The 22452-nt window shown below is 44.0% G+C and overlaps 1 protein-coding gene and 2 pseudogenes across 1 annotated transcript in view; all 3 read left to right on the top strand.

Moving 5' to 3' along the window:
• The window catches only part of VPS41 (VPS41 subunit of HOPS complex), a 307161-nt gene extending 294916 nt beyond the window's left edge, over nucleotides 1-12245 (top strand). Inside the window, exons 28-29 of the mRNA XM_088478142.1 lie at nucleotides 366-445; nucleotides 10387-12245. Coding sequence (XP_088334268.1) covers nucleotides 366-445; nucleotides 10387-10467 — 161 coding nt within the window. The 3' untranslated portion in view covers nucleotides 10468-12245. The remainder of the gene's footprint in view (nucleotides 1-365; nucleotides 446-10386) is intronic.
• Nucleotides 12246-16144: 3899 nt separating this feature from the next.
• Nucleotides 16145-18290, top strand: LOC148517835 (uncharacterized; annotated as a pseudogene).
• A 4-nt stretch (nucleotides 18291-18294) lies between these two features.
• Nucleotides 18295-19786, top strand: LOC148517834 (uncharacterized; annotated as a pseudogene).
• Nucleotides 19787-22452: the final 2666 nt, after the last annotated feature.

Raw genomic sequence — 22452 nt, 5'->3', positions numbered from 1 at the left:
ACAGCTTGTCGTCTATTCTTGAACATTACAAGACCTTGGAGTGCCACCAGTAGCTGCTCCAGGCACGGGCAAGCCGGTCCGTCGCCCGGAGCGCTACTGTTTCCGGAGGGAGCAGGAAACGCCCACCTCCCTCATAGCGCTATAGTCTATATTTAAGCTCAGAGGGAGAGAGCGGAGGAGGGAAGGGGCGGCAACACAGGACGGCGCTGGTCGCAGCGCAGCCCTGAGTGCCACCTATATCCCATTATACATTGGAGTACTGGTTGCTCTGGAGGGCATCTGGGCAAGTATTAACCCTTTATCTGTGGAGTGCCGGCTTAATTTGTGAAGTCGTGTAATGTTTAATTATCATTTTGCTTTTTCAGATGCTTCCAAACTACCAGGTGTGGTTGTATTCCACTGCAGGCACATGTTCCACAGAGAGTGCCTGCCTGTTGGCAACACAGTAAGCAGTTCTTAAATTCTATTCTATTACAATTCTCACAAATAAGATTATGTAGGCCTAGAGAGAATTGGTGTGCTTTACAGGATCCCTGGGACAGGTCACAAACAGCGCATAGCGTTTAATGTGGAAGATTGAATGACTGTACAATTTATTTCCATAAATCTTTGTGTCTAAATAACAAATCTAGTCATAATGGCTTTATATTCATTTGTGTATGTACTGTACACAGATTGTTTGAAATACAAGCCGCAGTGCTTTAGATTTGTTGTTCTTAATGTGTTGACATTTTTAAATCCTTCTGTTTATAAATTGATGCGTTAATGGAACTAAAAATCAGATACTTTAGCAGAATTATGGGCGTTTTAGTGGCAACTGGGCAGCAACAATGCAAATGCATACAAGAGAATCCTTCATGGGTGTGTAGACAGGGTTACTTATTTGTTAGCTAGTGCATATGCATTGCAGTTGTAAAGTGCCTTGCAAAAGTATTCACCCCCTTTGCATTTTTCATGTTCTGTTGCCTCACAACCTGGAATTAAAATGGATTGTTGGAAGGTGTACATCATTTAATTCACAGAACATGCCTATAACTGTGACATTTTTTTTTATTTATATTATGAATCAAACAACATTTAGGACAACATAATAGAAAACGTCCGCGTGCACAACTATTCACCCCCCTAAAGTCAGTACTTTGTCGAGCCACCTTTTGCGGCAATTACAGCTGCAAGTCGATTTGGATAAGTCTCTATGAGCTTGCCACATCTTGCCCCTGGGATTTTTGCCCATTTCTCAAGGCAAAACTGCTCCAGCTCCTTCATGTTGGATGGTTTCCGCTTGTGAACAGCAATCTTCAAGTCTGACCACAGATTCTCAATTGGATTGAGATCTGGGCTTTGACTAGGCCATTCCAACACATTTAAATGTTTCCCCTTAAACCACTTGAGCGTTGCTTTAGCAGTATGCTTCGGGTCATTGTCCTGCTGGAAGGCGAATCTCTGTTCCAGTCTCAAATCGCCGGCAGACTTCAAAAGTTTTTTTCTCTAGAATATACCTGTATTTAGCACCATCCATCTTTCCCTCGACTTGAATCAGTTTCCCAGTCCCTGCTGCTGAAAAATATCCCCACAGCATGATGCTGCCACCACCGTATTTCACTGTGGGGATGGTGTTCTTGTGGTGATGGGATGTGTTGGCTTTGCGCCAGATATAGGGGCATATCCAATTGGGCCCAAGGTTTAACGAGGTAAAAACCTTGCACCCAACGTAGAAATACCGTGGGTATGCACACTCCCGATACTCGCAGTTTTCAATTCCAAAAATACTGTTCGCGGGGTTTTCAGTTCTCAAAACCCTACGGCGCATATGTTTTACTGAAAAAAAAAAACACCATTTACCTTTCCGGGGGTCTCCAGTTGTCTCCGCGGCTCCCGGCGGCCTCCCCTCTCTCTTCTTACTGGAGAGGGGGCTGCTGGGAGTCCCAGGGGCTAGTGGGAGGAGCAACGGCTGCTGGGAGATGTTGTTCTCCCAGCACCCATTCCGGGGGGACCACACTAGCACTGCGGGGGCACACTGACACCGGGACACACACAAACACACTCATGCACACACACTCATACACACTTACCTACACCACACACACTAACATACCCACCACTGCTGCAGAAGAGCCGGCTCCCGACGCAAGATGAAGAAGACAGCGCTGCTGGAGGTAAGTAATTAAGGACTAATTAAGCTAATTGGATACTTCCAATTGCTTAATTAGTCCTCGGGGGGGGGGGGGCGCTGCTGGGGAGTCAGATCAAGTGTCGGTGATTTAACCTAAAATCAACGATTTTAGGAAAAATCACGCTTGCTCAGGAGGTGCGTGAAAAGAAAACCTCCTGACGCATGTTTAATAAAAAAAAACACACACCTAATAGGATAGTAAAAAACCCATCACCTGCAGGAAAAACCTCGCAGGTGCGGGTTTTTTGCGGTTCTCGCAGCCTATTGAATATGCTGCATAACGTTTTCGTTGGTGGCCGAAAAGTTAAATTTTAGTCTCATCTGACCAGAGCACCTTCCTCCATACATTTGGGGAGTCACCCACATGCCTTTTGGCAAACTCAAATTGTGTCTTCTTATTTTTAGCACTAAAGGTGCATACACACACAACGATTTTTTGAATGATTATCGATGATGGATTTAATGGTGCTCCGGGGGATCATCAAAGATTTGGATATTTTTTTATAACCAGATTTGTACTTCTCAACAACTTTGTCCCTGACTTGTATGGAGAGCTCCTTGGTCTTCATGGTGTGATGCCTCTTGCTTAGTGGTGTTGCAGCCTCTGGGGCCTTTCACAAAAGGTGTATTTATACTGACAGATCATGTGACACTTATATTTCACACAGGTGGACTTCATTTCACTGATTAGGTGACTTCTGAAGGTAATTGGTTGCACCAGGACTTTTGAGGGGCTTCATAGCAAAGGGGGTGATTACATATGCACATGCCAATTTTCAGAATGTTATTTATAAAGATTATTTTTTATATATATTATTCTCATTTCACTTCACCAAATTAGACTATTTTGTGCAGATTCATAACATATACTTCAGATTAAAAATAAATAAATAAATTACAGGTAAAAAGCCAAGGGGGGTGTATAATTTTGCAAGGCACTGTATGTGCCAATGATAATGACGACTGCTGCTGTCATATGTAGAAGAGTGGGTTGGCGTGATCACATAGATGTGTATACATTAGAACATGTGTATAGTCGTATTAGAATCCCGTTTGTAATTCATTCACATTCCTTTGGCAGCATTCATCCAGAGTTGCATTTGCATTATGTGCAGTGTTGGACTGGGGCATAAAGGGCCCACCAGGGGAATGCAATGGTAGAAGCCCATGATTAAGTGGTATGGCCAGACACCAGAAAGGGTGTGGCCAGCATCTACAGAGGCTTGGCTAACCATTACAGAGTGCATGCTCTGAGTCCCAGTATAAATTTATATCGTAAATACTGATAGTGTATGCATAATAATGTACCAGATTGCTAACAATGCAGTGTAGTAAATACATTATAGCAGTTGGAATGCAGTATAATATAACATACGGTATGTATAATAATTAAGCACATGACAGTGATCCTGTCATTATATACCACATTAATGCACTATACATGTGATATGGGACCTCTGTACTGATCAACCAGTTTCTAAAACTCAGTGAGAACTGCATTAGGTGATATACATGTCTTTGTAAACATATTCAACTATCTAAGCTCTTACCACTGGGATGACTTAATAGTAGGTTAGTGAATGAGTGCTGAGCTACAATACCATTCCAATGACTGTCAAGAACAGTGCTCATTATAAATAAAGCCCCTTCCCAACAAGAGGAAGGTTCAGTGTTGTGTCGAGACCACCCACTTTAATTAGCAGGAGGGCAAATCTTGATGTAGTTTCTATAGAAGCAAACCAAGTACCCAAGTTCATCAGTGGTCCTGATTCTCCAGGTGACTGACTTTCTATTAGAGTAACTATTTCAATGAATAATTCAAGGGCACAGTCTAGATCCTGAGCCCTAGAGGAGGAAGTGGGCCCTCAAGCAGTAGGGCCCACTGGGGATTTCCCTTGTACCCCTGTGGGCCAGTCTGACCCCGATTATGTACAACTCAGAATCAAGCATACTTTTCACTTAAATATGCTCAGTGTGTAAATATTCCTTTAAATAATGAATGGTAGCGATCACATTAGATCTGAGCATAATTGTCATCCTTATTATGAACTCAATAGAGATGATAACCTACAGCTGGCAGATGCTTTTCTTTTACATGTTGGTACAGTGTAACTATTTCAGTTTGGGGCATTTCAGGATGACTGTCATTAAGTGAAACATTAATTACATTAAAACAATACTAGGCTTACACAAACTATGTACCCATCTGCCAATATTCATAATGTGGTCTGTTTATGCTTGGGGAAGGAAGCAGGTGCTTTTTTTTCCATAGGCCCTGACCACAATATGCGGAAGAAATCTGCGTTGCAGCGCCTTCACAGGAGCCAACACAAAATATCTGCCTCCTTCTACATTGACTGCACACTTTTGCTTATTTTGCCTGCAGAATTTGACTTTCTGTGCTCACAATACAATATTGCTGCACACAGGGGCATAATGTGGGGCTGATTCTGAGTTGCACGCTGCTGTGCCAACTTTAGTGTCTTTTGCTTCAGTCGTATCTGCAACTTTATTCTAATGCTAGTAAAAGCTCTTCCCCTGGTGTACACGTGTGTTTGACTGTGCAAGGGCTGGGTCGCCTACTTTGTGCCTCTGCAGCCATCAGAAGCTCCATCGGGACTTGACCAACCCCATGCTAGGGGCAGAATCTCCATCAGAGCTCCTCCAATGTACGCGAGTGTTTGAGTTCACAACCACTACCGCGACATACCCACAACACTCCCTTAATATGCCCATCAGAAAGAATACCTTTGTGCATGTGTTTTGCCACCTTCCAGGATGCCCAATAGATTATAGAGTCAGGGAGGCTCAATCAGTCCTGCAACTCTGTACACAGACACTATTGGACAATGCAACTTTATAGAGATTTAGCAAATACGCACTCAAAACAAATCACTAACACCCCTTTCAGACAGAGAAAAGAACCCGGTAATTTTCCGGCTCTTGCCGGGTCGACCCGGGTTTTTTTTCTGTCTGACCTAATTCCCGGTACTTCGACCCAGGTATTTTCCTGGGTTATTCCCGGGTCTTACACGGGTTGGCGGCTGTCTGAAAGGTGCCGACCCGGGTTTTTCTATTCCGGGCATAGTAAGCAGTGCTTATTGGCTGAGATGGCGGTGCACGGGCTGCACTTTTCATGACCTCATCTCTGTGTGCCATAAAAGCAGTCCATTTATTATGACACACTGTATATTGCAGGGATAATCTGTGTTCTGTGTGAAAGGGGTCGACCCGGGAATTTCCCGGGAATTATGTGCTGTGTGAAAGGGGGTTAGGAGCAAATTCCCGGGTCCTTCCCGGGTTGAAAGATATGGGAAAAACGCAGGTTTTGGGGATTATTCTGTCTGAAAGTGGTATAATTTACGTGAACATCGGGATTGCGTGTGACTCAGCATCGGCTCCAGTCACGGTGACAGGTGAAGAATTAAAACATCTCCTTTCGGTTACAATCAGCAGCTAAATAGAATTCCCCCTTCCAGCAGGATTTGTCACCCTAGAATAGCCTATATAAAGAAGTGCTGATAACACTGACTGGAGTAAAAAAAATATTTGCTGCATGTAATATTTACAAGAGAGTGTGCAGGATTGATATATAAATTATTCATACTCCTAACAATAGTTTGCTTTAATGTGTGTACAGAGGCGTCACTAGGGTGGTGTCACCTGGTGCTAGAAATCATGGAGACTACCCCCCTCAAAAAAAAAAAAAAGAAGAATCTACATATCAGAAAAAAAGCGCACACAAGCCTGGCTCAAATTTTCATTGTGTGCTGAAGTCACATAAGGATTCAATAGACATATTTCATACAAAAAATGTAAGATAGAGACCATCACACCACCATAAGTTGCAAAAAATATATATTTAAATGTCCATAATAAAGTGCATTGGTATATTTAGCAGCAAACGTATACAAAACGTATATATACATATATAAATACACACACACACACAGCAGCAGGGGGTGCAGCATTCCGTGCTATTACAGATAACACAACTCTGGCATTAAATTTGCAACATTTCAGTGCTTGTTTAATCAGGCACTGTCATCAGGCTAATTAACACAAAACAACTGTCACCTTAAATAGAAAACTACAATTCACCACGTGTATGCAGAAGGCTGGACCGGGACCACTCACCCGGCGCAGCCGCGCACAGTCTGTGACATCATCGCGGCCTTATACTTTACCACCAGTAGCGCACCTTATGCAGTGCCCCAGTAGTGCCCCTTATTCAGTGCGCCCAGTAATGCCCCTTATGATGTGCCCCAGTAATGCTCCTTATGTTGTTCCCCCAGTAGTGCCCCTTATACAGTATCCCCAGTAAATAATGTGTCTTATACAGTGCCCCAAGAAGTGCACCTTATACAGTGCCCCCAGTAGCGCCTGTTATGCAGTGCACCAGCAATGCCCTTTAAGTTGTGCCCCCAGTAGTGTCCCTTATACAGTGCCCCCAGTAGTGCGCCTTATACAATCAGTGCCCCCAGTATTGCCTCTTATGCAGTGCCCCCAGCAATGCCCCTTAAGCTGTGCCCCCAGTAGCACCTCTTATGCAGTGCCCTAGCAATGCCCCTTAAGCTGTGCCACCAGTAGTGCCCTTATACAGTGCCCCCAGTATTGTCTCTTATGCAGTGTCCCCAGCAATGCCCCTTAAGCTGTGTCCCCAGTAGTGCCTTTATACAGTGCCCCAGCAATGCCCCTTAAGCTGTGCCCCCAGTAGTGCCCTTATACAGTGCCCCCAGTATTGCCTCTTATGCAGTGCCCCCAGCAATGCCCCTTAAGGTGTGCCCCCAGTAGCGCCTCTTATGCAGTTCCCTTTAAGTTGTGCCCCCAGTAGTGCCCTTATATAGTGCCCCCAGTATTGCCTCTCTTATGCAGTGCCCCCAGCAATGCCCCTTAAGCTGTGCCCCCAGTAGTGCCCTTATATAGTGCCCCCAATATTGCCTCTCTTATGCAGTGCCCCAGCAATGCCCCTTAAGCTGTGCCCCCAGTAGCGCCCATTATGCCGTGGCCCCAGTAATCACCCTTATGCTGTGCCTCCTCCCCTGTGCAGTTAGTCAATACTTACCTCTCCTCTCTTCACGACCTGCTGGCAAGTACTGGGTGTGTCCGGGTGGGGTGCGCACTTAACTTGTCCTTCTTGACACGCAGCACGCTGACACGCCTGTAGTCCCTCCTCCTTCTCCATCAGGCTGAATGGCTCCCAGAAGTACAAGCGGAGCCGACGTGCGCGATGACGTCATCACAGCCGGCGTCCAGAACCACAGATATTCTCTGTGCCTGTGCGTGGCTCTGGACGCTGGCCGCGGTGAGAGAATGTGCAGCTCACCCCAGCGGCGGCGGGCAGGACGGACCTGCAGATATACAATAAAAGTGTCTCCAGGCGGCTCCAGCAGCTCATGGTCGGTGGTGGTGCTGTGGGTATGCGGCCCGCGGGTGTGACTTGCTGATCTTCTTGGTGTCATCCTTCAAGGGGGTCGCACCCCCCGAACTCCCCTAATGACGCCACTGTGTGTGTATGATCAGACCAATTTTTACAATATGCTCAAGAAATAAAAAAAGTCTTCCTCATGTGGCTGATAGTGGCTGTAAGTGGTGTGCCATGTAAGGTACTCACTGTGCTGTGACCTTATTGTAACACATAGGCAGCATCAGACAGAATGCTTCATGTGCAGTAACATGTGATAACACATAGAGCTTCCAGCCATACTCTGTCATTCTCTGTGTCTGGTGGTTCTGCCAAGATGCAGGATATAGTGGTAATACAATAGAGTAAGTTCATTACATACACTCCATCTGCCCAGTATTTAGGTTTCAAAATATGTACTGATTTATGTTAAAATATCTATTCAGTATCTAATTTGGAATTTAATTATTACTTTTATCAATAGTATAAACTTGTACAGTGCATCCGGAAAGTATTCACAGCGCTTCACTTTTTCCACATTTTGTTATGTTGCAGCCTTATTCCAAAATGGAATAAATTAATTTTTGTCCTCAAAATTCTGCACACAATAAATACCCCATAATGACAATGTGTAAAAAGTTTTTTTTTTTAGATTTTTGCAAATTTGGTAAAAAAAAAAAAACACTAAGAAATCACATGTACATAAGTATCTACAGCCTTTGCCATGAAGCTCAAAATTGAGCTCAAGTGCATCCTGTTTCCACTGATCATCCTTGAGATGTTCCTACAGCTTAATTGGAATCCACCTGTGGTAAATCCAGTTGATTGGACATGATTTTGAAAGGCATACTCAGCAAGACAACGACCCTAAGCACACAGCCAAAATATCAAAGGAGTGGCTTCAGGACAACTCTGTGAATGTCCTTGAGTGGCCCAGCCAGAGCCCAGACTTGAATCCAATTGAACAGCTCTGGAGAGATGTGAAAATGGCTGTGCACAGACGCTTCCCATCCAACCTGATGGAGCTTGAGAGGAATGGGTGAAACTACCCAAAGATAGGTGTGCCAAGCTTGTGGCATCATATTCAAAAATACTTGAGGCTGTAAATGCTGCCAAAGGGGCGTCAACAAAGTATTGAGCAAAGGCTGTGAATACTTATGTACATGTGATTTCTTAGTTTTGTTTTTTTTATTAATTTGCAAAAATCTAAAAAAAACTTTTTACACGCTGTCATTATGTGGTATTGTGTGTACAATTTTGAGGACAAAAATGAATTTATTCCATTTTGGAATAAGGCTGTAACATAAACTGTGCAAAAAGTGAAGCGCTGTGAATACTTTCCGGATCCACCGTATACAGTCAGTCATGTGTGCCCTGATCTTGTATGAATGGAGTCAGAGTCGTAACTAGACTTTTTAGTGCCCTGTGCCAAAAAGAGCATTGGCGCCCCCCACTTTCTATTTTTCAAATAGGGACATAAGAAAATGCACTAGAAAAAGGGCCATGGCCTCATGGGGAAGGGTCAGGGAAGAGATGGGGGAGGCCAGGAGATGCTGGGGATGAAAGAAGGGGAAGCTACAAATGAGAATTATAATAAACAGAAAATTGACAGGCCCAAACAGCGCCCCCTGCCCTGCGCCATGGCACAGGTCGCACTACCCTAGTTACGGCCCTGACTGGAGTGTTTCTTATAGTAAATGGCATGTTCTTTACATAGACACAAATATCTGGTTGTCACTATGTTACTGTGTGATTTATTTTTTGTCCCAGCACAGATTAAATATGACTTTTATAAGAGTAAAAAATGTGTATTTGACCTGTTTACACATGAGTAACCAGCTTTTATATACAATATGTAAATGAAATATATTTACATACAGTATCTATCCTATTTAAATGATTTTTTTTTATTAAATAAAGCAATAGCTGTTTCCTATTTGCATCTAAAACTAGGGTTGGGAATTGTGTCTGTTCAGCCATAGTAACATTAAATGTGGCAAATATGAAGCTTTTATTCCTGTATGTCTTAGAGAATTTGTATATTGAGTAGACAGGGCTACTCATGCAGTGCCTGCAGCATCAACTGACAGGCCTCATTGCTTACACAATGGATTGGAATGGTACATAAGAAACAATATTGGAATACTGACAATTTAAACACTTCCAAAAATGTGCAGATAACTAATTTAGGATACGGCAGCATTTTTCAATGTAATAATTCACAATCCATACATATGTGGGTGATAGCAGAGCTAAGCCATGATTCTACCCTGTGATTGGTGTGTTCATGAATTCTCACGTTCCTTTACATACACGCAATGAATGCTGAGTTAAATGATGACTCTCATGAAAACTGAAATGTAGCACTGTATGAAGCCTAATAAGGTATGCTATAATACCAAGTGCTACTTTTACATTGTCTCCAACCCTCCACCCAATCAGGTAAAACTACAGAGGGTAACTGTGGTCTAGTGATGCACTTTTCTTGTAGGGTGGGTTTCCTATAGACTAACATTGTTGTTGTCTTTCCTTTCCCGTGATCTCCTCAATCTCATGAGTAGGAAGCTTATGGAGATGTAGCATCAAAATACTACTAGTAAGTGAGAGGAGTGCATCCATGGCTGTTGGAGCTTGGGGGTACCTGTTAGATTAGGGGGAATCCTGAGCCCATATAAGGAGCATATTGTGTTACAGTGTAATGCCCAACACTACATTTTCTGTTTGGGTAGAATTATTTTTCTAAACTGTTGAGAAATTATATTTTATTGAGACAGCATTAGCTGGCATTAATAATTGTATTTTTTTCTAGATGTCACCTGTATATTTCTGCACCATCTGCAGTGCAAAGCAACGTGGTCCTGGAAGTACAATCCTAGACATGAAGAAATAACAAGACATCCTTATTGTTCCCTTAGTCGTTCCTTTATGTATCCCATCATGCTGTTCTTTTTGTGAAATTAAATGTATTATACTTTGCCTTTTGTTGACTGGCAACTGCTTAAATTAAGATACATATTCTTCTAGGAGAAGCTGTTACTCAGTGTTTGACTGTATGCATTTCCACTGTGTATTAAATTCATATGATCATACTTCCTGAATTTCTTAATTTTCTTCTAATTATTAATACTGTGAAATAAAGTGGAACAGAATGTAAATATCCTCATTATGGTTCCATAGAAGGAAAAAAAAGCCACCACATGCTTCTTTTTAATGCCAGACAAAACACCAGACGTGTCCTTTGGAAAAATAAAACCGCTAAATTTGTGACTGTCCTACAAAGAACATTCATTTATGCCCTTAAAAATATGTGATATAAAAAAATTAACCAAGTTTATAGTGATGCTATTGGGATCCAGAGGCTATCTGTGTCCTGAAAAGTGGAACCAATTATTAGCCATTAAGCAGTATATTCTACATACAGCGGCAATGTATTGAACAGCAATTTGTCAAAATGGACGATTTTTCTGTGATTTTTGCTGTTGGATTTAAAGCAACAATTTTTTTAAAGACAGATCTAACTGTTTTTTGCCTTTAGAAAATAGTTGCACCTTTGCCTGAAGCATTGTAGTAATTCAAATGGGAGAATATATCTAAAAGTCCACACAGTATTGTTGTGATCTCTTGGACCAAGAAGGGGTGGATATTGCTTATGACCTAATACCCCGTCCCTACATGGTAAACTATTGGACACATTTTTAAGTCAGGAAATAGGCTAGATATATATTAAAAGTGCCCACTAACACAGGGGTGGAATCCCTGAGAATTTATTTAAAAGAGAGGAGTCCCTGAGAAGTTATTCTCATACTCTTATAAACCTGTGAACACCCATGCACAACACAAATCATTCTGAAGTCCAGGAACAGGGCAATATCTCCCCCATCCTGGATTAAATGCACTCAGGAGCAATATTACTTGAAAGAGGAAAGAAGAGAGTTCCGTCTTTCTAATTACAGTTCTGTGGTGTCTAGTGATCACCAGAATGTATCATCCTGTACTGTAGTTATACTAGTAGAGCCCGTGTGTGAGATAGGGCACTTAACGGTCATGATCTTCCCCAACCAGGTACCTATATACTCTTGAGTATCCTGGTTTGAAAGAGTTAATTGTTTTAAACAATGGTCCGTATTCAATTAGCAGTGAAAACGAATGTTTTTTTTGCCAGCGGATAATATTTTAGCCAGTGGGGCAATTTATCATTAGGGGGTGTCCAAAGAGTTCTGAAAGAAATCCCCACATTTTTAGCCAAAAATAGGGATTTTGCAGTTTTTTTCGCCTGGTCTGGGATGGAGAAAACTTTTCTCCAGTTTTTTTTCGCCTGCTCTGTGTCGAAGATATCACCTTTTTTGGGCAAAAAATGTCCGTTTTCGCCTATGGCAAAAAAAAGTAAGTTTTTCACCACTAGTTGAATACGGCCCATTGTGTCTCCTTACTAATTATTGTCTCATCATCAGCAGACAAAAACACACTACTGTATACTATATAAAGCATTAAGAAGGGGGGTGGGGTCTAATGTCCTGATCACTTTCATTATGGCATGAATAAAATTTTAGGTCCCCTCATTTGATGGAGTAAGTTGTCCCATGTTATTTCTACAAAAGATGAATGCATTCCAACATGGTGTGTTCTAGGAGCAGAGTGCTCCTTGTTTTGTTTTGCTTCTGTAATTCTGAATCAGGCTTTTTATACATTTTATTCAAACAAATAAAAAAAAAATAATGTATGTGTCAATCCAGCTCTTGGTGGTGATTAGAAAATTAAAAATACATACATTTGCTTTTAGTTCACTTTCTTGCAATTTCAATTACCACTTTTTCGTCTATTTTGGGATATAGGACCTCATTCAGAGGCGGTCGATAGTTGCAAGCGGTCGCACTGAATCAGGGCGGCTGCTTGCATCCTGAACGACTGCCTCCTTGTCGATCGCTAAGCTGTGGGTTAACACCCACAGCTCTAGCGTCCGACATGGGTGATGGTCGTGATGGTCAAGACCATCGCGACCATCGGGGCTTTGGACCAAACCCTAAGGTTGGGTCTGGGCATTCGTAAGCCCCAGGGAGCTTCCTGCTCTGATCGAGCAGAAAGCTCCCCATTGACATCAGCAATGATGTCAGTGGGGCCGCCCCCAAACAGCAAGCGTTCTGGCGGGAATGCCTCCGTTTGGACAGGCACACCCCCTGCCCGCCTCCCTAACAGTGCGAGCTGTCACTCACCATCGACAGCTCGCCCCGTCTGCTGCGTGACCCCTAGCGACGGAGCATCCATCGCTAGCCGGGTCTCGCGCATGCGCACGACGGAGCCGGCTCCGTCGTGCGCATGCCCAGTGGGGCAACATCGAGTCAGTTACGAGCGCTCAGCGCTTGTGTCCGACTCTGAATGACCCCCATAGTGTTTATGGCTTGTGATGATAAATAAGTAAACTATTGCTATTTTCTGGAAATTCAAAGTCTAATTAAAAAATAAGGTTTCATTTAATTACTGATATTGATGTTGGTATATAATCAGCCTAAAAAGTGCCAAAATAGGCACTTTTCAGCAGTTAAGGTGTTAATCCTGTAGTGAAAATTACCAGAAATCTGCAATTTTCACAAATTTCTGTTCCTTGATTTCCTCCTACATCTTTTCTACTGGCTAACACCAGTGACAAACTTTACCTGTCTTTGTGTTACATAGATTGACTGGACGTTGCCATACTGATCTACAGTAAAATCTGCAATCTATTCCTAAAGGTAGAACTGCACAAACCACAAATACTATACTATCTTATCTCAACGGAAGAGTTTTTTAAGGTACTTTATGATTTGAAATAAAGTAGCCTATTAAAAACTAAATAAGTAAAATAAGTATAGGCTGTTTACTACTGTAAGTGTAATACAGTAAATACAAAATAGGCTAAATATGAAATAAACCTCTTTGCACCTAAGTAATGTGTGTGAAATGTGACACCTGCACCTCCTCTTCACAAGTGTTAATGCTTGGCTATATGCTGTGAAAGTTGTTGCTTGGTTCCCCATTTCAATTCAAGTCAATTTAGATAATTGGACTGTAAGTTTATACTAAATTACTAATATTACATTTGGGATTATAAATATACTGCATTTATTACCTTCACTTTCCCTTAGCCATGTATCTGTGTTCTGTTAGGATGGTTATGGTTATGCACAGATTCTGTCGCTGCCTTGCATGCTGTGCAAACCTAAGAATAATTATACTGAGGATAGAAGTGTAAAAATAGCTAATTCTTAATACAAACAGTATCACTCATGAAGCCTTCACTAAGTAACACCCATTGCCAATTATTCACTTTTCAATCCTTATAGTCTCTTAGCTTGTTATGTGTTATTTATCAGTAAATCTCAGTGGTTAAATAGGTAAAAAAAAAAGTATAGTAAATTAGAAGTGAGATGAGTGTTATTTCCCATTAATTTCAATTGGCAATTATTATTATCATTGGTTTGTGAGTGCTCTGCAGTACTGGAAGGTGGGGAAAACAGGATATACATAAAGCAGGGACATACAAGGTAGACAAAATGCAAACGGGAAAACAGGTATAGGAGGGGCCTGCTTATGAGAATGATTAGTGCATTATAGGTGGCAGTAGGATATGACCTAATAAAAAGATGGGTTTTCATATACTGTCTAAAGATTAAAAGGCTTTGGGCGAGCCTGATGGGAGTGTGGTACTGAGGGCCTGATTCAGACCCGCTCGCGAGCGCTGAGCGCCCGCAAGCGGGTCGATGGTGCCCAAGTGCGCATGCGCACGACACAGGTGGCTCTGTCGTGCGCAAGCGCGAGACCCGAATAACGACGGCCAAGACGTCGTTATGGGTCTCGCACCAATAGGAGCATGCTGTCAATGTTGATTGACAGCACGTCCCCTTTTGGTGGGCATGCCGGGGGCGTGGCTGCCCAGACCGAGGCGTTCCCATGGGAACGACTACCGTCTGGGTCCGGCCCCACTGACATCACTAGTGATGTCAATGGGAGTGCTTTTGGCTCTGATAGAGCCAAAAGCACTCCTGGGCTTGCGGGAACGAGACCCTACCACAGGGTCTCGTCGCATGCCCTATGGTCACGATGGTCTTGACCATCACGACCATCAGTTTGGCCGCTCGCTATAGCTGTGGGTGGTCACCCACAGCTATGCGAGCGGCCAGGAGGCCGCTCCAAAAAGGAGCAGGGACGGCCCTGATTCAGAGCGAGCGCTCTGTCAGAGCGTCCGGCTCTGAATCAGGGCCTGTATTCCTTAAGTTGATAGCAGCACAGGAGAAGTCTTGTGTGCAAAAGTGAGAGGCAGTTACCAGAGGTAAGGCACAAGCCAAATGTATTACTAAGAGGGTGAGAAGGATAGTATTTTGAGACGAGATTTAAGACTTATGAAAGAGTGGTGTTGAAGGTTTTGTACATAGGGGAGTTATATGAATTGGTTTCTGGAGAAGTTGGCAAGGCAGTGTAGGGATTTGCAACATGTTGCAGCAGATGTGGAGTGGAGAGAGAGAAAGAAGTTTGGCTGCTGCATTTAGGATGGATGGAAGCTGGAATAGATATTGAATGCCAGATAGAAGGAGGATGCTGTAGTCAAGGTGTGAGATGATGAGAGAATGGGCAAGAAACTACAATTTTCTAGCATTACTTGTAAGGTGGAGCCACTGGAACTTGTAGAGATGGATATGGGAATAAATAAGAGGGCAGAGTCAAGTATGACAGCATTGAAATTCAGTGTTAGTTGAAATGAATGGGACAACACTCCATTAAATAAATAAATTTTCTCCTTCATCCACTAGGGGACACTGGAGCCTCAGTACAATGGGGTATAGAAGTGGGTTAGCCGGGAGCTGACACCTTTAATAAAAAAAACTTGAATGGTAGCTAGCTCCTCCCCCTCTATACCCCACCCCCCCCCAGGTCAGTCTAAAGTTTGTGCCCTGGGAGCTGGACCTATGCTCCATTAAGGCACATTTAGAGCAGGTTTTAAGTATCTTGAGGATACAGACAGGCAGCCCACTGCCCCTGCCTGCCTGCACCAGTGGAGCTGCCGGGGAGACCTCACCGCCACTGCCTGCGGTCCGCGCTGAGGTCTCCAGCTACAGAGACCTCAGTCTCTGGGGAGCCCTAGACGCGCTGCATGCGGCGCTCGTCGCGGGCTTCCCCTAGCATAAACCCCGCCACCGGCAGCCTTGGCAGTGTGAAGGTCAGTGCGTCCTGGCTCCCCGACTAGCGGGAGAGTCAGGACTTCATTTAGGCGGGCAATCGAGCAGCAGTGCTAGTGCGGTGAAGGCGCCATAGCAGAGGGGGCGGAGCTTAAGTCCATCTTCTGCTCCTGCCTCCCAGCATTCCCAGCGCTTCTGTAGTAGACGCTGGGGGCCATTTTAGAGAATAGGGCTGCTCCTGGAGACTGCACCTGATTAAGGCCAGTAAAGTTTCTTTTAAGGGCTGTTTATAGCTCTATTATAGAGCTGCTAGGGGGCATAGCACTCTCCCTCTCCGCCCCCCCTTGGTTATAGTCTCTATATCTGTCTCTCACATACTGTGTGTGTATGTGTGGTGTGGGTGTGACAGAGTGCTGCAGCATGGCTTCTAAGGGATCTAAGGCTGCACAAAAGTCCTTCTCATGCAAAAAATGTGCAGAGAAATTCACACAAGAACAATCTAACTCCTCTCTGCTGTGTGACAAGTGTGTGTCTCAGCCGCAGGCTGCCGACACTCCATCCCAGCCGTTATGGTCTGACCAAATAACTTCGGTTATGACTAGACTCTCTGATGAGCTTGAAGCAGCTCGCAGAGACAGGGAGGTGATCACACACAGATCACCTGAGCCAGATTGGGCACGTTCTTTAGCCAAATCTGTAGAGGGACTTACTAAAGTTATGCCCCAGGCCCCTCCTACTGCCTCATATTCCCTAATAAGAGAATTATCCAGAATCCTTTACATTGGGATGATGAGGAAGCGCAGGAACCTGAGAAGGGCGAGGTTCAAGAAGAGGTTCAGTTTCCTGATGAATCGGAACCTATATCACAGGGCGTAGATGCATTAATCACTGCAGTACGCCAGGCTTTACACATAGAGGACTCAGAGGTGTTTTCTAAACCGTCTATTTTTGGTAAGAGATTTAGACAGGCTGTCACTTTCCCAGCTTTGGAGGAGTTGGATGATATCCTAACCTCAGCGTGGACACACCCTGATAAGAGGTTTCAAATCTCTAAGAAAATTTTATCCTATTATCTATTTCCACCAGATAGTAGAAAATTATGCGAAACTCCCCCAGCTGTAGACCCCTCAGTATCCCGTCTTTCTAAAAAGACGGTGCTTCCCGTTCCGGGAGCTCTTTCTTTAAAGGAGTCCTCCGACAGAAAGCTGGAAAACACGCTAAAATCCATTTATACAGTGGCAGGAGTGTCACAGCGTCCAGCACTGATTAGCTGTTGGGTTAATAAAGCTGTCGAAGCCTGGGCTACACAGCTTGCAGAAGGTCTCAGGTCAGGATCGCAGACTGAAGATCTCATTCAGCTGGCTGAGCAGATTGCAGAATCGTCCGCTTTCCTTGGGGAAGCTTCTAAAGACATATGTGGTCTTTCCGCTAGATCTTCGGCTTTAGCTATATCAGCCAGAAGAGCCCTTTGGCTGCGTCAATGGCACGCAGATGCAGAGTCCAAGAGAGCTGTAGAAGCTCTTCCTTTTACCGGAGAATTTCTTTTCAGGACGGAGTTGGATAAGTGGATCTCACAGGCTACCGGTGGGAAATCCACTTACCTACCATCTGTGGCTCCCCCTCTTAGGTGACCTTCTGCAGGTCCTTCCTTTCGGTCCTTTCGTCCCCCCGGCAGGTTTAGAGGACGCTCCAGGGGTGCTCCGGCTTTCTCCCGAGGGTCCAGAGGCCGTGGTAGAACTGCGACATCAGCTTCGTCTGGGTCCCAGCAGGACAAGACAACAGCAAAGCCCTCCGCATGACTCTCTCATTTCTCAGTTGGGAGATCTGAAGGTGGGAGCTCGTCTTTTACACTTCAGGGAAGTGTGGATCAAGTCTTGCCAGGACGCCTGGGTCAGGGACATCATTACACATGGTCTGAAGTTGGACTTCAGAATAGATCCGCCTTCTCGTTTTTTCAGAACCCGTTTACCACTGGCATCAGAAAAAAGGGAGGTTATTCTAGAAGCAATACAGAAGCTGCTATTGTCCCAGGTGGTAGTGGAAGTTCCGACCCATCAGAGAGGTCAGGGTTTTTATTCCAGCTTGTTTGTGGTGCCCAAGCCGGACGGCTCTGTGAGACCCATTCTCAATCTCAGGGATCTAAACCCTTATCTTCGAACCTTCAGGTTCAAGATGGAGTCTCTCCACTCTGTTATAGCAGGACTTGAGAAAGACGAGTTTCTTGTATCCCTAGACATAAAGGATGCCTACCTCCACATCCCTATTTGGCCTCCTCATCAAGCATTTCTTCGATTTGCGGTCCTAGACTCGCATTGACAATTTCAGGCCCTACCTTTCGGTCTTTCGTCGGCACCAAGGGTATTCACAAAGGTCATGGCCGTCATGATGGCTCTACTGCGATATCAAGGGGTAGTCATTGTTCCATATTTAGACGACCTACCAAAGCTCCATCAGTAGCTCGATTGTTAATAGACATTCAATTAACCCAGAACCTTCTCTTGCAACACGGATGGATCTTAAATTTAAAAAAATCCTCCTGGACTCCGACACAACATCTGCTGTTCCTGGGCATGATATTGGACACGGCGGAACAGAAGGTTTTTCTGCCTCAGGACAAGGTCTCCTCCATTCAAAGCATGGTGCGTCTGATTTTGCGGCATCGCAGAGTATCAGTACATCTCTGTATCCGCCTGCTGGGAAAGATGGTGGCGACCTTCGAGGCAATTCAATATGCAAGATTTCCTGCCCGCCCCTTTCAGTTGGACCTTTTTTCCCAGTGGTCAGGATCCAACCTATTTCTCCACCAGCGAGTCCTCTTGTCTCCCCAGACGAGAACATCTCTAATTTGGTGGTTGAATCCCTCGCACTTGCTGGCAGGATGCCGGTTCGCAGTATGGGATTGGATTCTCCTCACCACAGACGCAAGTCTAAGAGGGTGGGGGGCAGTGACCCGGGGAAGACATTTTCAGGGGCACTGGACTCAAAGGGAGGCAGGTCTACCCATAAATATTCTAGAGTTAAGAGCAATATTTTATGCTCTCCAACTGGCGCAGCCTCTGTTGCAGGGTCAGGCTGTCCGAGTACAGTCGGACAATGCCACAGCGGTTGCCTATATCAACAGACAGGGCGGCACCAAGAGCAGAGCCGCCATGAAGGAAGTAGGCAGAATCCTGCGTTGGGCAGAGGAATTCACAGTGGCAATCTCTGCCATCTTCATTCCAGGTGTGGAAAACTGGGAGGCCGATTATCTCAGTCGGCAAGATATTCATCCAGAGGAATGGTCGCTCAATCCTCAGGTATTTCACCAACTAACTCTCCGGTGGGGTTGGCCACAGGCCGATCTCATGGCATCGAGGTTGAACCACAAATTACCAATTTACTGTTCCCGGACCAGAGACCCATAGGCAGCAGCAGTGGATGCCCTGACAACACAGTGGAGGTTCCACTACGTATACTTATTCCCTCCTTTTCCGCTAATTCCTCGCTTACTTCAGAGAATCAAACGCGAGAATGTCAGAGTACTGTTCATAGCACCAGATTGGCCCTGAAGAGCGTGGCACTGACAGATAAGGAATCTGTTGGTGGACGAGCCGTGGCCGCTTCCTCTTCAAGACGACCTCCTGCTTCAGGGGCCGTTTATTTATCAAGACTTAAGGCGGCTTCTTTTGACGGCATGGCTACTGAAAGGGCCATTCTTAGACAGAAGGGAATCCCGTCAAGTGTAATTCCTACCATGATTAGGGCTCACAAGGAGATTATGTCTCAGCATTACTATCGCATATGGAAAGCTTAAGTCACTTGGTGTGAAAGACGCAATTCACCTCCATCAGTTTTTAAGGTATCACGTCTACTTCTGTTCCTTCAGGCTGGCTTCACGGCAGGGCTTTGTCTGTGCTCCATAAAGGTACAAATATCCGCGTTATCCATTTTCTTCCAGAGAAAATTGGCGTTATTACCGGATATCCAGACTTTTCTACAGGGAGTAGTCAGGCTTCAGCCTCCTTTTGTGTCTCCTACGACACCATGGGACTTAGATTTGGTATTGGCTATTCTCCAGTCTGAAACCTTCGAGCCGCTACAGACGGTGGAGTTAAAATACTTAACTTGAAGGTGGTTCTCCTTTTGGCACTCGCCTCAGCGAGGTGGGTCTCTGAACTGGGGGCCTTATCATGCCGTCCTCCTTATCTCATTTTCCATGAAGATAGGGCAGAATTACGCACACACAGATCCTCTCTTAAAAAAGTAGTTTCTGCTTTTCATATTAATCAACCAATTGTGGTCCCTGTGTTTAAGGATGACTCTCCAGCTTCTAGATCCTTAGATGTGGTCAGAGCATTCTGGATTTATGTCGACAGGACTACTTCGCTCCGTAAATCGGATGTTTTGTTTGTTCGGTTTGATTTGGCCTGACCAGGTTGGCCGGCTTCCAAACAAACTATTTCCAGATGGATTCGTCTGACTATTAAACAGGCTTATGTGGGGGCTTCCAGGCAACCACCGGCTTCTATTACAGCGCATTCTATGCGCTCGGTAGGTCCTTCATGGGCTGCTGCTCATGGGGTTTCTTTAAAGCAGCTTTGTCGAGCAGCCACTTGGTCTGGCAAGCACACGTTTCTTAGATTCTACCGTTTTGATACTTTTGCGGCCTCTGCTTCAGAGTTTGACCGTGCAGTTTTGTAGGGTTCTCAGCGCTCTCCCACCCGGGATGTGAGCTCTGGGACGTCCCCATTGTACTGAGGCTCCAGTGTCCCCTAGTGGATGAAGGAGAAAATAGGATTTTGGTACTTACCGATAAATCCCTTTCTCCGATTCCACAGGGGACACTGGACACCCACCCTGCGCTGCTCTACCTGCATTTGTTACTTTTTCCACATTCAGACGGTTGTTTGTTACTGTTGTCTGATTGGAATGTTGGTTTGTCTTTTATTAACCTTCTTTATATATGAATGTTGTGGCTTCTCTGTTTCCTTCTCCTTACTTTCCAGCTCCTCTCAGGCACAGTTGTTTAGACTGACCTGGGGGGGGTATAGAGGGGGAGGAGCTAGCTACCATTCAAGTTTTTTTTATTAAAGTTGCCAGCTTCCGGCTAACCCACTTCTATACCCCATTGTACTGAGGCTCCAGTGTCCCCTGTGGAATCGGAGAAAGGGATTTATTGGTAAGTATCAAAATCCTATTTTAAAAATAAGAGTAAACAAAACTGACTCCTGGAATGACTAATTCCAGTTATACCTGGCAGCCATTCACAGCACAGGTACCAGAAAATAAGCAGCGTATTTGTCTTTCTGAGCTTTTTCTATTCATTTCTGGGACAATTGTTTTCAATGGGCTTTGTGCTCCCATTGAAATGCATTGCCTATTTAAATGTTTGAAAAAAAAAAACTGACAGCAAATTAAAATCAACCAAAATTTGGTTTAAATTACCAATTTATGGCAATTTTGGGGCACTTTAAAAGTGTACAAAATCGACCTCTACTTATCTCTGGTGTCCATAATATAGCAAAAACAATAATAATGTGCAGAGCTAGCATAAACACTATGCCAATCACATAGAGCGGCAAACCACTTATGTATAGTCCATGCACATCATATACAATCATTTGTCCACTATAAAAGCATTATACTCACCACAGTCGCATGCATAGCCCTGTGCCCAGCATAACATTCTTATGCCATCAAATATAGTCCCGTGCTTCATGCTCACCATTTATTTGGTACAAAAAAGAAGTTCTAACCTTTGGCAATGCACTCCACAAGCAGCAAGTAAAGACCGTAAAATAAGTCACCCACTTATACAAACAAGATACATACAGAAAAGAACGGTCTTACAATATTCGCACTATGGATGGCTCCAGAAATCCTTCAGATGTAGAATTTCTTCCAAATGTTTTCCAATATGTAAAAAACATACACAAATATACAATGGTGTGATAAGGTTTAGAGTCCAAATTCTTTTACACCCTTCGTGTTAAATCCTACAGAAAGTGGTGAAATAGTCCTCATCCTAGAATATCTTTATCGTTATTGTATCCAACAGACAGTTTATCATACAGTAAGAATGCTTACTTGTTAGCAATATGATGTATACACATAAAGGTTTCTTTTTATCTTCCTCCAAAGTCTTAGTTTATACGACCAAATTCCTCATGTTGATATATATATATATAAACAGCATCAAATAAAAGAAGGAATGTAATCAGATGGTGTGGATATTGAAGATAAAAGAATATTTTATTAGTAAAAACTTAAAGGGGCATTGCATACCATATGTGATTAACACCAAGTACACTGTAATTTAGATGGAGCCCGGGTATGTCACTACAGTGGCAATGTCAATCCAGACAGGCATGCGATCCCCCAATGTGAACAGACACTCTATCAACGCGTTTCAATGCACCGCGGCGTCTTTATCAAGGTAAGTGTCTCTAAAACTACACCAATAAATGGATATAGATAAACCATAGATCCAGCAATATAATAAAAACATAGGTATAAATAAACCATAAATCCAGCAATAACTGCAGTATTATAAGAATCCATTAGAACTTACCTCAAACTTCAACATGTTTCATATAGCCACCATATTCTAATGGTAGAATAAAGTTTTAGCTGGATGGACAACCGAGCATGCATTAGCAGCCTTTTTAAATGCCAAGAGGCTGCTAGGCGATCTTAATTAGGGCAATACAAACAGGTGAATCTATAATTGTGGCTGGTTCTAACCAAAT

Source organism: Taudactylus pleione, unplaced genomic scaffold (assembly GCF_031769625.1).
Source record: "Taudactylus pleione unplaced genomic scaffold, aTauple2 ptg000208l, whole genome shotgun sequence".
NCBI classification, from domain to species: domain Eukaryota; kingdom Metazoa; phylum Chordata; class Amphibia; order Anura; family Myobatrachidae; genus Taudactylus; species Taudactylus pleione.
Note: the sequence above shows the minus strand (reverse complement) of the source record. Positions and strands in the feature narration are given on the sequence as shown.